General features: G+C 33.8%; 1 protein-coding gene across 5 annotated transcripts in view; it reads right to left on the bottom strand.

The window, feature by feature from the left end:
* CCDC82 (coiled-coil domain containing 82) overlaps positions 1-12,357 on the bottom strand; it is a 33,249-nt gene that overhangs the window by 16,816 nt on the left and 4,076 nt on the right. For 4 of the 5 annotated variants that reach the window (XM_049620376.1, XM_049620385.1, XM_049620365.1 and 1 more), the window contains exons 2-3: positions 10,545-11,263; positions 9,860-10,064 (exon numbers count right to left, since the gene is read on the bottom strand). In XM_049620376.1, the coding sequence (XP_049476333.1) occupies positions 9,860-10,064; positions 10,545-11,249 (910 nt within the window). In that variant the 5' untranslated portion in view covers positions 11,250-11,263. Of the gene's footprint in view, positions 1-9,859; positions 10,065-10,544; positions 12,190-12,357 lie in introns of those variants that run through there. The other variant, XM_049620370.1, reaches the window with a different exon arrangement.

A 12,357-nucleotide genomic window follows, 5' to 3' on the forward strand; every position in this document is an offset into this window, starting at 1 on the left:
ATCCTAATTTTATAGCTGCCTCAGTGACTTTTCTAGTCACTGAGAAAACCTCCATTTTCCAGATTTACTGGCTTCTAATCCAAAATTTCAAGTTGTTATTTAAAATAATCTTCACTTTCCAAACTTATTAAGAGAAAACTGTTCAGAAAATATTAAGAGATATGTTGTGAAAAAAGCCCCAAATCATCCCCTGTGCACCTAAGTTTAATTATCAACTTAATAATTAGAGTGAGAGAGCAAAAGAGAAAACTTCTACAGGTAGATTGTTCAATATGTACCTGCAACTCCTGACTTTCCTTCTTTCTAAAACATGTTACATATGAAATTGTTCAGGAAATTATTACCCTAGCCAGAACTCCAATGGCTATAAAAACTCGATTTCCCTTTCTCTGTCCCAGATTTAGGATTTTCCACATCAATTTAGAAAAGTTCTCTCTTTTCTTTCTCCTACCAAATATATAAGCCTACCTTCCCACTAACCCAATGTGCTCCATGGAATCATCTATTGTGATGGGCCAGGCTACAAGAGAAGGTTCCTGTATTTCCCAATACTTTAGGGTCCAGGTTTACTATGGCTGTAGAAATATTCTCTATCAGAGATAACCCCTTCCATGACCCAAATGGTCATCACAGAACATTTGCCATGGGCACCTATAAAGAATATTAGGGCATTTTAGGAAAAGTGGAAGATGTCTGATTATAAACTTAAGCAAAATAAGACCTATATTAGCATTCATGACTGAATTTTGACGTGCTTTCTGTTGAAATGAAATGAAAATAAGATTTAACATGGAGAAACTTTTTAGCTTGTATTTTAGCTACTAAAATGGCTGTATAACCCTTTTTCTGGACTTCAGGAAAAATTTTTAGTATGCATTCTTTTTTAAAAAAACATGTTATGGGCGTATGGGTGGCTCAGTCGGTCAAGCATCCGACTTTGGCTCAGGTCATGATCTCACGGTTCTTGAGTTTGAGCCCCTCATTGGGCTCTGTGCTGACAGCTCAGAGCCTGGAGCCTGCTTCAGATTCCTGTCTCCCTCTCCCTCTGCCCTTTCCCACTTGCGCTCTGTCTTTCTCTCTCTCTCAAAAATAAATAAACATTAAAAAATTTTTAAAAAGGAAAACATGTTATTATGATACTAAAGTGGTCAAAATAAAGCAGTGATAAAATTAAACGACTATAGCAGATATTTTACACAAGGGCATGTAGACTTTAGAGGGCCTATGATCAATTATAAATTACAAAAGAACTGATCACAACCCTTTATGAATTTTTTAAAAAAATCAGAAGATAATTGGAAAATGAAATAATACTTTAATAGCATTCAATTTTGTCTAGACTTTCATCAAACTGTGGATATAATATAGTGTTGGTACATAATTTAATTTGTGAGTGTTAAAATGCATCTAAACTCTATCTAGTACTTCCCAAACTCTATTAAAGGAAAAATGTTCTAGGTATATTAACAGACATGTTGAGGAAAGAAACATCAAATTCATCCCCTGTGCTCCCAAGTTGAGCTATCAAATTGAAATAGAAATTTTTACCCCACTGAATTTATTAGTCTTCGAGTGTACTAATGCCTAACATTACTCACTTGCTGTAGAGTTTGGGAACTGCTGTTTTATTTTAAAGAACCTGATGGCATTTCTTCAGAATTGGGAGTAAAAAGAAAGGGCAGAGGATCAGAGTCATCTCGAGAGTTTTTGCCTCACCACAAAATCTGTGTTCTACCAATGGACATCAGTATCTCCTTGAAAAGAGTCAGGAAGGCCTCAATTTCCTTGTGTTTGAGTGAATGGATGGGTGGTGGAGGAATTATGCTCCTCGCATCTCAGATTGGAAAAAAAAGATTTTATTGGGCAAATAAATGACAGGCACTGTTTTATGCACTTACATGCATTGCTTTACTTCTCAATACAAGTCTATGAGGTACTATCAATACCCTTGGCTTATTTTTAAAAGTTAAGGAAATAAATGCAAAGAGGATGAAAAATTTCCCTAAAATCGCACAGCTAGTGAGGGTTGAAAGCAGCGCTGGAACCCAAGCAGTCTGACTCCAGATTTCACGCAACTATCCCCTAAGGAGATGTTCTGCGTGGTAGTCAGGTTTGATAATATTATTGTTCAGAACACGGAATTTTAGACTTGAATGGGAAATTGGAGGAAATAATTCAAATCTCTCATTTTAAAATTTTAAAAATGACACAATTATGAAATAACGTACCCAAGGTCACAAAACTAGATAGAGGAAGAATCAGGATTAGAGTTCAGACCTCCTCCAGAGTTGGGTTTGTTTTTTGTTTTTTTTTTCAGTGCTTTAATCGCTATATTGGATGAGCTTCTGTGGGATATCCGAGGAATATCATTTAAAATTTTCTTCTATGACTATTAAAAAACTGCAAAAGGATACAGGAGAAAATCAACAGTATTTGTGTCTATGCATAACTTGATTTTTCCAAGGTAGTTTAATCTTGGGATAATTTCCTCATACTCAATCGTAAGATATGCTGCTCATTCTGTTGATTTTCCATGCATCTTTTATCATGTTTTAATTTCACATATATGCCAAGATTTTGTACCAGCACCATGTACTTTTCTTAATGATCTGTCACTGCCATGCCAGTACTACACTGTTTTACTTACTGGAATTTTATGATAAATTTTTGTATCTGGTGGGGGAAGTCCTTCTAATTTTGTTTGTTGTCTAATTTTATTTATTCCCATATATTTCCCCCAAGTGAACTTCAGCACTGTTTTGCAAAGTTAAATCAAAAAGTTAATTTCCGAAGAAATAATTTCTTCTTCTATTTATTGCTTTCCAGAAACATGGTGTGTCTCTCCTTTCATTCATGTTTCCTTTGCTATTTCAATGTAAGGTTTATTCTTGTACCTATAAAGTCATGCTTTTCTTCCTAAGACTAGGCCTAGGAACTTTATTTTAATTGCTACTATAAATGGAATTGCCCCTTATTAGATCTTTTAAATAATTATTGACAGCATGTAAGAAAATACTGAATTTTACATATTCATTGTGAATCTGGTCATCTTTCTGAGATCTTTTGCAAATTCCCAAAAGATTCTCTTAGATATTTGTGGAAAGTGGGCTTCCTGGCACATCAGAGAGCTGGATAGAGGGAGATACTGTTCGGGAATTCCTGGGCAGTAACTCTGCTTTCTCCCCCAACGCTGAGAAGGATGTGGTCTTGCTAGTGCTAAGTTTATTTCAAGAACCAAGTGAATGTTTATAAATACTCTCCTAGGTAGAAGCACAGAGATTGTTGGTGTACTTTATTCTGAAATAGAAGTATAAGCCTACTGTAAGAAAGCAGAGGCAGAGCAAGAAATTGAGTTCTCTTTCTACCCTAACATGTCCCCCTCAATAGGCAAAAAAGAACACAAGAAAACTATGGAAATATATGCTGCATCTACTCCTGCTCTCAATGTATTCATATCCTTTCTCTTAACTTTTATATCCCTGGCTAAATAAGTCAGAAACTTACAGCTTGTATGCATGTATATATAAAATCACATTATGTTCAAGTAATGTCTTTTCCATTTCAAAAGTTATATTTCTTTTACTTTGTCTTATTACATTGTTCACAACATCTAGAACAAAGTAGGACATTTTTGTTTTGTTCTTTGACAGTATCTCTAGCGCTTCATTAAAAATATATATTCTCTTAATGTAAAATATTCTTTGTTTTGTAAAGGACATATGCTCATATTACTATTTTTGAGACTTATTTTCTCGTTTTTAAACTAGATATGGACACTGAATTTCATGAGATGCTTTTTAGAATCTTTTAAAATTAAGCCATTATTTTTTCTCTTTTGACGTATTAATGGAACCTGGAACCAATAAATATATTAAACCATTTTTATGGTCCTAAAAAGGATGGCTAGGTAACTTTTCTTCATTCTTGTAATCAGAAAAGTTGTTTCCCTCAAATGTCTATTTGCAAATCTATTTTATCAATTTATTAGGATGTGAGCCTCCTTAATTTGCATAAATGGGCATGTCCAGCAACTCAACTGTATTTTCTCCCATCACACCTTTCAGTTCACATTTCCATATGTCCTTTCATCCAAAAACATGCTATATCTCTTAGCACTTCAAATCTTTTACATATCCCACTAAAGCTATAGAATTTTCTTCCTTTAGGTTTCCATTTATTCTGCATTTCCGCCCCCCCCCCTTGAAATTTGTGAAATAGGATCATTTCTATTCCTTTATGTATTATCTTCTCCCTCAGAACTGTTTTCATTTTCTCTATTCCAAAAGAACTTCTTGGATTTAACCTATATATCATTGATGAGATTTTCTGTACTGTTAATTCTGTTTTTTACATCTTTCAATATAGATTTTACTTCTGACTTTATATTTTTAATTCTCTGGCAACTTATCTTAGCCCTATTTCATCTCAAATTGTTCTCTTTTTATGAGTTTCTATTTTTTTTTCACAGATTGCAAAGCAATGCTTGATACAATTTTCTTCTGAAACATTTTTCACAGACATTTTCTTCCTCCAAGTCTTTATAGGGCAACGTTGCTTTTCCCTTGTGCCACAATATGATTTCAATGGTACTTTTTACTTATTGTACAAAAGAAGGAAAGTTCTAGGATTTAATATTTAATGTAAATGCCTACAAGACTGTTCTCGGGCACACACTGCATTATGTTGATAGAATTATTCTCTTTAATAGCTACATGGAGACTAAGTTAATGTTCATTTCTAATCTAATTTCCAGTATTCTAGCAAGTATTTATCCAGCAAGACAGTAGATGACTAGACTGAGATGTACTCTTCTGTCTATACTTTGTTTTCTGTCACTCTGAACATGTGATAGAACTGGAAAAATAATATAATCGTCAGTATCCACAAATCTGAAGATTATTCCTCTCTTTCTGTGGATAACATTCTTAGTGTGTGAACATTGTAGGTCTGGAATGCAATGGACCATTGCCTGTCAATCTCTCTACTTTTTGTAATATCTCTTCTGGGAGCTGCAGTCTCAAAATAAATTTAGAGAAATACAGGGATTTCTGAGAAGGAAAAAAAGACCATGATTGTCTTCAGTGGCTTCAACCATGTAGCAGGAAAGGGCACTATTTTGAGGTGCTACAGATGCATCTCTCAGAGCCAAATGGCACATGAGGAAGTGACAAAATGTCTTCCTCTAGATAGAACTGTTCTCTTCAAAAATGTACAATTGCATAGGCCACTGATTGTGATTCTCACCTGAGTACTGAATTTGGAATTAGAAAATGTTTCTCCCAAATAGTGATCGTATGTTGACTATGAGGAGTGGTCAGTGTTCTTATAGAGGTTGGGAGGAGAATTAATTTGGGAATACTAGCCTAATTACAGCCTGAGGCCATAGAGTAGTGTTGATCATTCATCATATAGGTTATTACCCTAATGAGAAAATATATTTTTAAAGTGTAAGAATCAACCTACAGCAACTCTAGAACATAATCCCTTGACAAATTGAAAACTGCCTGTTTAATTTTATTATATTCATAAATGGCATAAACATTGATAAGTATTAAAAACAAGTCATAATTTATCACTCTAAAGTATATGGTTTTTTTTTCCTCTGATGTTTTAAGAAATTATATTTCTCTGTCTTGAAGTATAGACCCAGAAGCCTTCAGTCAATATATTTATCTTAATCATCCATCCATTGAATTAACAATAAGTTCCTACAATATAACATCAACTTTAAAGGGAATGAAAAATGCAAAGAGAAGTGAAGTGGATTAGCCATTGAGGTTATTTTTTGGAGTGGGAATGCCTACTTGGGTCCCTTTATTTTTACTTTTTTTTTTTTTTTTTAGCACAAAATTCACTCTTTTTGGTGTACATTTCTATGATGCATAAAGTTGTATAACCACCACAACAACCAAAATAAATAAACAAAAATTAAGTTCTACACCACCCCACAACTCCGTAATGTTACCAGTCAATAATTTAGTTTTATACATATTGATTGAGTTGGAGGTATCTGAAAGACACTGGTGAAAATGTTCAATAAGAAGATGAAAAATGTGCCTTAGGCTTTGGAGAAATCTGTGCTGGAAATAGAAGTTTAGGAATTTTTGCTGGTATACTAGGCAAAAGTTATGGGAGAGAGACTGCCTGAAACACAAACAAGGGAATTTGAGGATGACCTTTAGAAACATCAATATTTACGTGGCAAGTGGAAAAAGAGGAAAGCGATATTATAAAGGGAAGACAAGACCACAGAGGCTAAAAAGAAAACTTTCTGAAAGGGAGGGTGGTCAATTGATGGTGGCAAAGCACATAACAATACCAAGTTAGCATAAGAACTGGAAAATATTTTGGCACCTAGGAAGTAATCACTAAATTTAATGAGAGCAATTTCACTGGATGGGGCGTAGAGTTAATGGGAAACTTGACAAAGGATAAAATTTAGAATAGTGGTTAATGAAACATACCAATTCAAGGGAGGAAAGGCATGAATATGGTTACAAGTTGAGAAAAGACAACTTGTAATGATAAAGCCAGAAATTACCGTTAAGAACATACAAGATAAAATGTATTGCATAAAAAATAAGATTCATCTCTCTGAGTTGGAGATGCTTAGTAGTAAAAGCAAGCACAGAGCTCCTTGACATTTACCCAAGTGAGTTGGAAACTTACATTCATAGAAAAATCTGCACACGAATATTTATAGCAGCTTTATTCATAATTGCCAAAACTTGGAAGCAACCAACATGTCCTTCAGCAGGTGAATAGATAAACAAATTGTGGTACATCCATACAGTGGAATATTATTCAGTGATAAAAAGAAATAATCTATCATGCCACATTAAGACATGGAGGAAACTTAAATGCATATTATTATGTGAATAAATTCAATCTGAAAAGGCTACATGCTGTGTATTCCAACAATAAAACATTCTAGCAAAGGCAAAACTATGGAAGCATTAAAAGGATCAGTGGTTGCCAGGGGTTCAGGGGAGGGTGGGAGAAATGAATAGGTAGGGCACAGGAGATTTTGAGGAGAGCGCAACTATTCTGTATGATATTGTAATAATGGATACCTGTTGCATCATTATATATTTGTCAAAACCCATGGAACGTACAACACAGAGAGTGAGCCCTGAGATAAACTATGAAGTACAGTTAATAATAGTGTATCAATATTAGCTCATCAATTTTACCACGTGTACCAAACTAATCCAAGATATTAATTATAGGAAATCTGTGTGTGAGAGGGGTTAGATAGGAACTCTCTGTAGTTTCTACTCTTCAGCAAATCTAAAATTGTCCCTTAAAAAAACAAACACAGAGATGTAGGATAGAGAAGGATGTTAAAAATAGTTCCCCCATGCTGGATTTTGATTTTGATTAATTAGCAGGAGTAGGTATGAATGGGTATCACTGAGCAAATGTTCTATCACATTCTAGATATTATAATCCAGAATGATGGGGTATCTCCTAATTGAGTTTCCCTAAACTTTCAGTGTCCAAGTGGCAAGTGACCAAGTGACTACTGACGTAAGGAAAATAGTCATTGACTTTCAAAATATAGATGCCTATCACTGGCATCTCTATCACTGATAAATGTCTTGAAATTTTACTCATACCTCAATCTACTACTTTATTATAAATCATGAGATTGGTATTGAACCACATTACATGTAATTTTAGTAAATATGCCCATTTAAAAAAAATCAGAAAGAATACACTCTTGAAGAAAAAAATAAAAATGTATTCACTCAACAGCCTGTTTCTACCAGAGTTGTAAAACACCTTAAAAACAATCTTCAAATTTATGCACAATTATAGGAATTAGAAAAATGCACATTTAAAGACACCCTGAATTGTCAGGATCCTATTATTTATGGTTTAATTAACTGTATGAAAAGAATCCTAATTTCCAATCTCTGATAAGTTTCACTGATACTTCAATAGGCCTGATAAAACCAATGGTTCTCAAAGTATGGTAGACACCTGGAAGTCCCCAAGTCCGTTCAAGGAGATCTATGAGGTCAAAACAGTAACACTAAGATAAGCATGCTGTTTTTACCATGTTGACCTTTTCACTGATGTGTACAAAAGGAACTACGGGTAAAGCAGTTATGGCTCCCTAACATGAAGGATGGCAGTAGAAGCAAACCACAAATAACCACTGTAGGATTGATTCATTGCTATACACTCAGTAAGAAGCTACGTTTACTTAAGAATGTCCTTGATGAAGTAGTAAAAACTATGAATTTTATTAAGTCTCAAATATACATCTTTTGAGTATTCAATGGGATGAAATGGGAAGTAGGCATAGGGCACCTATGCTGCATACCACACAGCATATGATTGAAAAACTGAACTGGGAGCTGAGAAACCCTCATTTATCATGAAACACCATGTTTACTTGAGAAAGCAACTGACAGAGGTGCCTGGCTGGCTCAGTCAGTAGAGCATGCAATTCTTGATCTGAGGGTTGTGAGTTCAAGCCCCACGTTGCGCCAAGAGTTTACGTAAAAAAAAGAAAAAAAAAAGAAGAAGAAACAGAAAGAAAAGAACAAAGGAAGGAAGAAAAGAAGAAAATGAATGAACTGACAAACAATATTCAGGCAGTTGTTAAGTATTTTCTCAAAAATGAGCAAAGGAAATCTGTAATTTCAAGAACTAACAGTATTTACTACCAAAGGTTTAAGAAACAGATTTTTATAGAAGTTAGAATTTTAGAAAACTTGTATCTGCTATTACTGTGAACTTGACGGCTTCCCCATACCTAAAAAAAATTTCTGATGAGATTGGTGGTAGTATTAACAAACGTGATTTCAAAAATATTGTATAATGAAATGTGTCAACATTTGGAAGATCTATGTAACGCAGTGAATCAGTATTTTCTAAATGACTAATGCATGATGTTACAAAATCACATATGGGTAAAAGATCCATTCAACCTGCAAGACAGACTAATGGACTGCAATGTAAGTGAGTACTAAAAGTTCATTTATATGGTTTCAGATTCCATATTGCAACTAACCTTTAAGAAACAATTACTCATTTAATTGTGTAGTGACAAATAAGAATATCCACATTATTTTTAAAATACTTTTAAAATCTTTCTCCCTTTTCCAGCTACCTATCTGTGTGAAGCAAAACTGTTTTCATCTACTTCAATCAAAACATCAAAATGCACTGAATGCATAAGCAGGTATAGGAACCCAGCTGCCTTCTATTAAGCTAGATATTAAATACATTTATTAAAATGTAAAACAATGCCATTCTTATTTTTTTGAAAATAGTTATTTTTAATAAAAAGGTTATTTATGTTGGGGTGCCTGGGTGGCTCAGTTCATTAAGGGTCTGACTTCAGCTCATGTCATGTTCTTGTGTTCATGGGTTTCAAGCCATGCATTGGGCTCTGTACTGACAGCTCAGAGCCTGGAGCCTGCTTCTGATTCTGTGTCTCCTTCCCTCTCTGCTCCTCCCTGCTTTCACTTTGTCTCTCTCTCTCAAAAATAAAATAAAATAAAATAACATGTTACTTATGTTAACATGTAACAAACTTACTGTTAAAGCCTATTAATTACTAAATATATTTTAAGTATCTCTTTTGTATTTCTACAATGGTAAATGTTGATAACTATAACCCACAGAAACAAAAGCTGTTCAGGATCCTCAATAAGTTTTAAGAGTGTATAGGGTTCCTGAAACTACTAGAATAAACTGTTATCAGAGTGACAAAGTTACCTAAAAATAAAACCATAGTTCCTAGTCAATGACTTAGAACATGATAGTAAGAGGCTAATTTGATACTTGATATAATACTACAATTAGAGCAAGTCATAAAACAATTTCTTGATATTTAACTTACAAAGAGAATTCTGTTTTACTAATTTCAGTTGTGATGTAGTCAATTTTTCTCCTCGCTGGCTTTTATTCTCTTCATCACCCTCCTCATCTTGAACTACAAAGTCATCAATAATATAATCATCTCCATCTTCATCATATTCATAATCATCTTCTTCCTCCTCATCATCACTTTCATCACTGCTTGGGCAGGATTCCTTTTCAGAGTCCTAATTAAATTAGAACATACCTTTCAGTAAATTTGTACTTTTAAATTGTCAGTATGGATATAAAATTAAAAGATTAAATCTTAAACCAATGACCCATGGAAATTAATTTCATATTTTAAGGTTAAAAAAAATCTTGTCATGTTAAATGTCAAACTTTCAAATTAGTAAGAAGGTAATATACCTCGGTAAATGATGTAAAATGTTTAAAACGGACATTAAGATTATAAGTAGAAGTTAAAAAGAGGAAAGACCATATTAAACAGTCTTTCAATTTTAAAACAGAATGATGAACTGAGGCTCACGATAAAACAAATTATATTAGACACAACAGTGCAATCAAACATGTTCAAGGATACTTGATTAAAAAAAATAAATTCAAGAATTGAGAAATAGAACAGACTCAGTACTTTTTTTATAAAAATTAAATACTTTGAAAAAAAGATTTAAAAACAGTAACAAAACCAATAGAATATAACACACCTCAAAATCTCTACTACTATTGCGTCTCTGACGAGATCTTTGTTTTGAGAGTTCTTTGAGTTTCTGGAATTGTTCTCGCTTTCTTGCAGCTAAAGTTTTTTCGGGTGTTTTTGGCTCCATCTCTACTGAAGAACATTCATCTTCAACCACTCTACGTGGACGTTTAACACCTACTTTTCGAACTAGGATATCACTGCTGTCACTCTCATCACTGTCGTACATAACAGAGGAGATCCTTTTTCTCTTCCCTCGCTTGATGTGTTCTTCTTCTAAATCCTCCTCTATTATCTGTCCAGTGTGTTCGTTGAGATTGTCATCCTCTTGACTGGAATGCTTTTCATGATCTGGTGAGTCAGTACTTCTAGGTTTGTTTTTGTTATTTTCTTCTTCATATGTTGAACTGTTGCCAGTGTTCATGAGACGCTCACAGTTACTACTACCTTCACTTTCAACTTCAATTAATCTAAGTTTTCTTTCATTTTCGGGGCTTTTATTACTATCGAACCCCTTGTTACTATCAAGTTCTTCATCGCTGTCAAGCTCTTCATCACTGTCAAGGTCTTCATCACTATTAAGGTCTTCATCACTATCAAATAACTGTGAAATACTACTTCTTTTAGTCCGCCTCCAATCAACTCGAGATTTCTGCTCATGCTCTTGAGTTTTAGAATTTTTCCTTGTTTCGTGTCTTCTAACATGTACCATTTTCACTTAAGCTTCTACAAAATAAAGTTATTAGGAATATAATAATGATAATCAGATCACAACAATGAATGCATTTATGGTAAACTATATTTATTTGGTGTTATAAAATGGTTCACAACAGTATAAATCACATAAAATATCTGATATCTGAGTGAAGATGGTAGAACAGTTATTCAACAAATAATTTATTGAACAGCTATGAAAAAACTGTAATGAACATCAATTTTGAATTATATCTTGCGTTGAAAGGGATGCACAGAAAAACCGTGGTCCTGTTCTCCAGAAGATTATCATCCATGGGTAGAACATACAAAGATATAATAAGAAAAATGCAAGGTATTCATTTGGTCCAAATGAAAGATAAAAATAACTGCAATAAAATTATAAAGATGCAGGAAGAATAGTATAGCAAATGCTTCACTGAAGATTTAATTGCACAGATATGATCTGATAGACTTCTGAAGGACTGGTTATATTTCAACAAAAAGAATGACAGAAAAAGGGATTTCAGGCAGGTAAAAATGGTAAGGTCAAAACTCTGGCACTGAGAGAGAACATGGTATGTTAAGTAAGTGCAACTGAAAGGGTGTGAAGAAAGGCTTTATGCTGGAAAAGAAAGAGACAATTATAGAAAACAGGGTGGGGTTACCAGAGTCATTCATCCTTAGGCAAAGGATTCTAAACAGAAATGACATGAATTATAACATAAAGGATCAAAATTTTATAGGAAGAAAGTTATAAAGTACTAGCTGACAAAAGATAGCAGTGCAAAACTAAGAGATCACCTATCTACGAAGACAGCAGCTTCTATATACGTTAGTAAAATGGCAATGGCTTTAAACCACTCAAAGTTAAAGACAGAATATAATCCAATAAAAAACATTAACAATCCAAAATTGGGTGAAAAAATAAAGTTTCATGGTGAAGCAGAGCATGATATTGGGAAGAAAATAAATACTGTAAGTTACTGATTCAGAAAAGGGTGAACCCCACTAAAATTGCCACAAGTATATAATAAAGGAACAATTAGAGATAAGTAATGTAACTAGAAAAACAGTTAACACATATGAACTTTTGTAGTTGCTAAGGAAAATAGACATATGATCAC

The sequence above is a fragment of the Panthera uncia genome, chromosome D1 (genome assembly GCF_023721935.1).
Source record: "Panthera uncia isolate 11264 chromosome D1, Puncia_PCG_1.0, whole genome shotgun sequence".
Classification (NCBI taxonomy): Eukaryota; Metazoa; Chordata; class Mammalia; order Carnivora; family Felidae; genus Panthera; species Panthera uncia.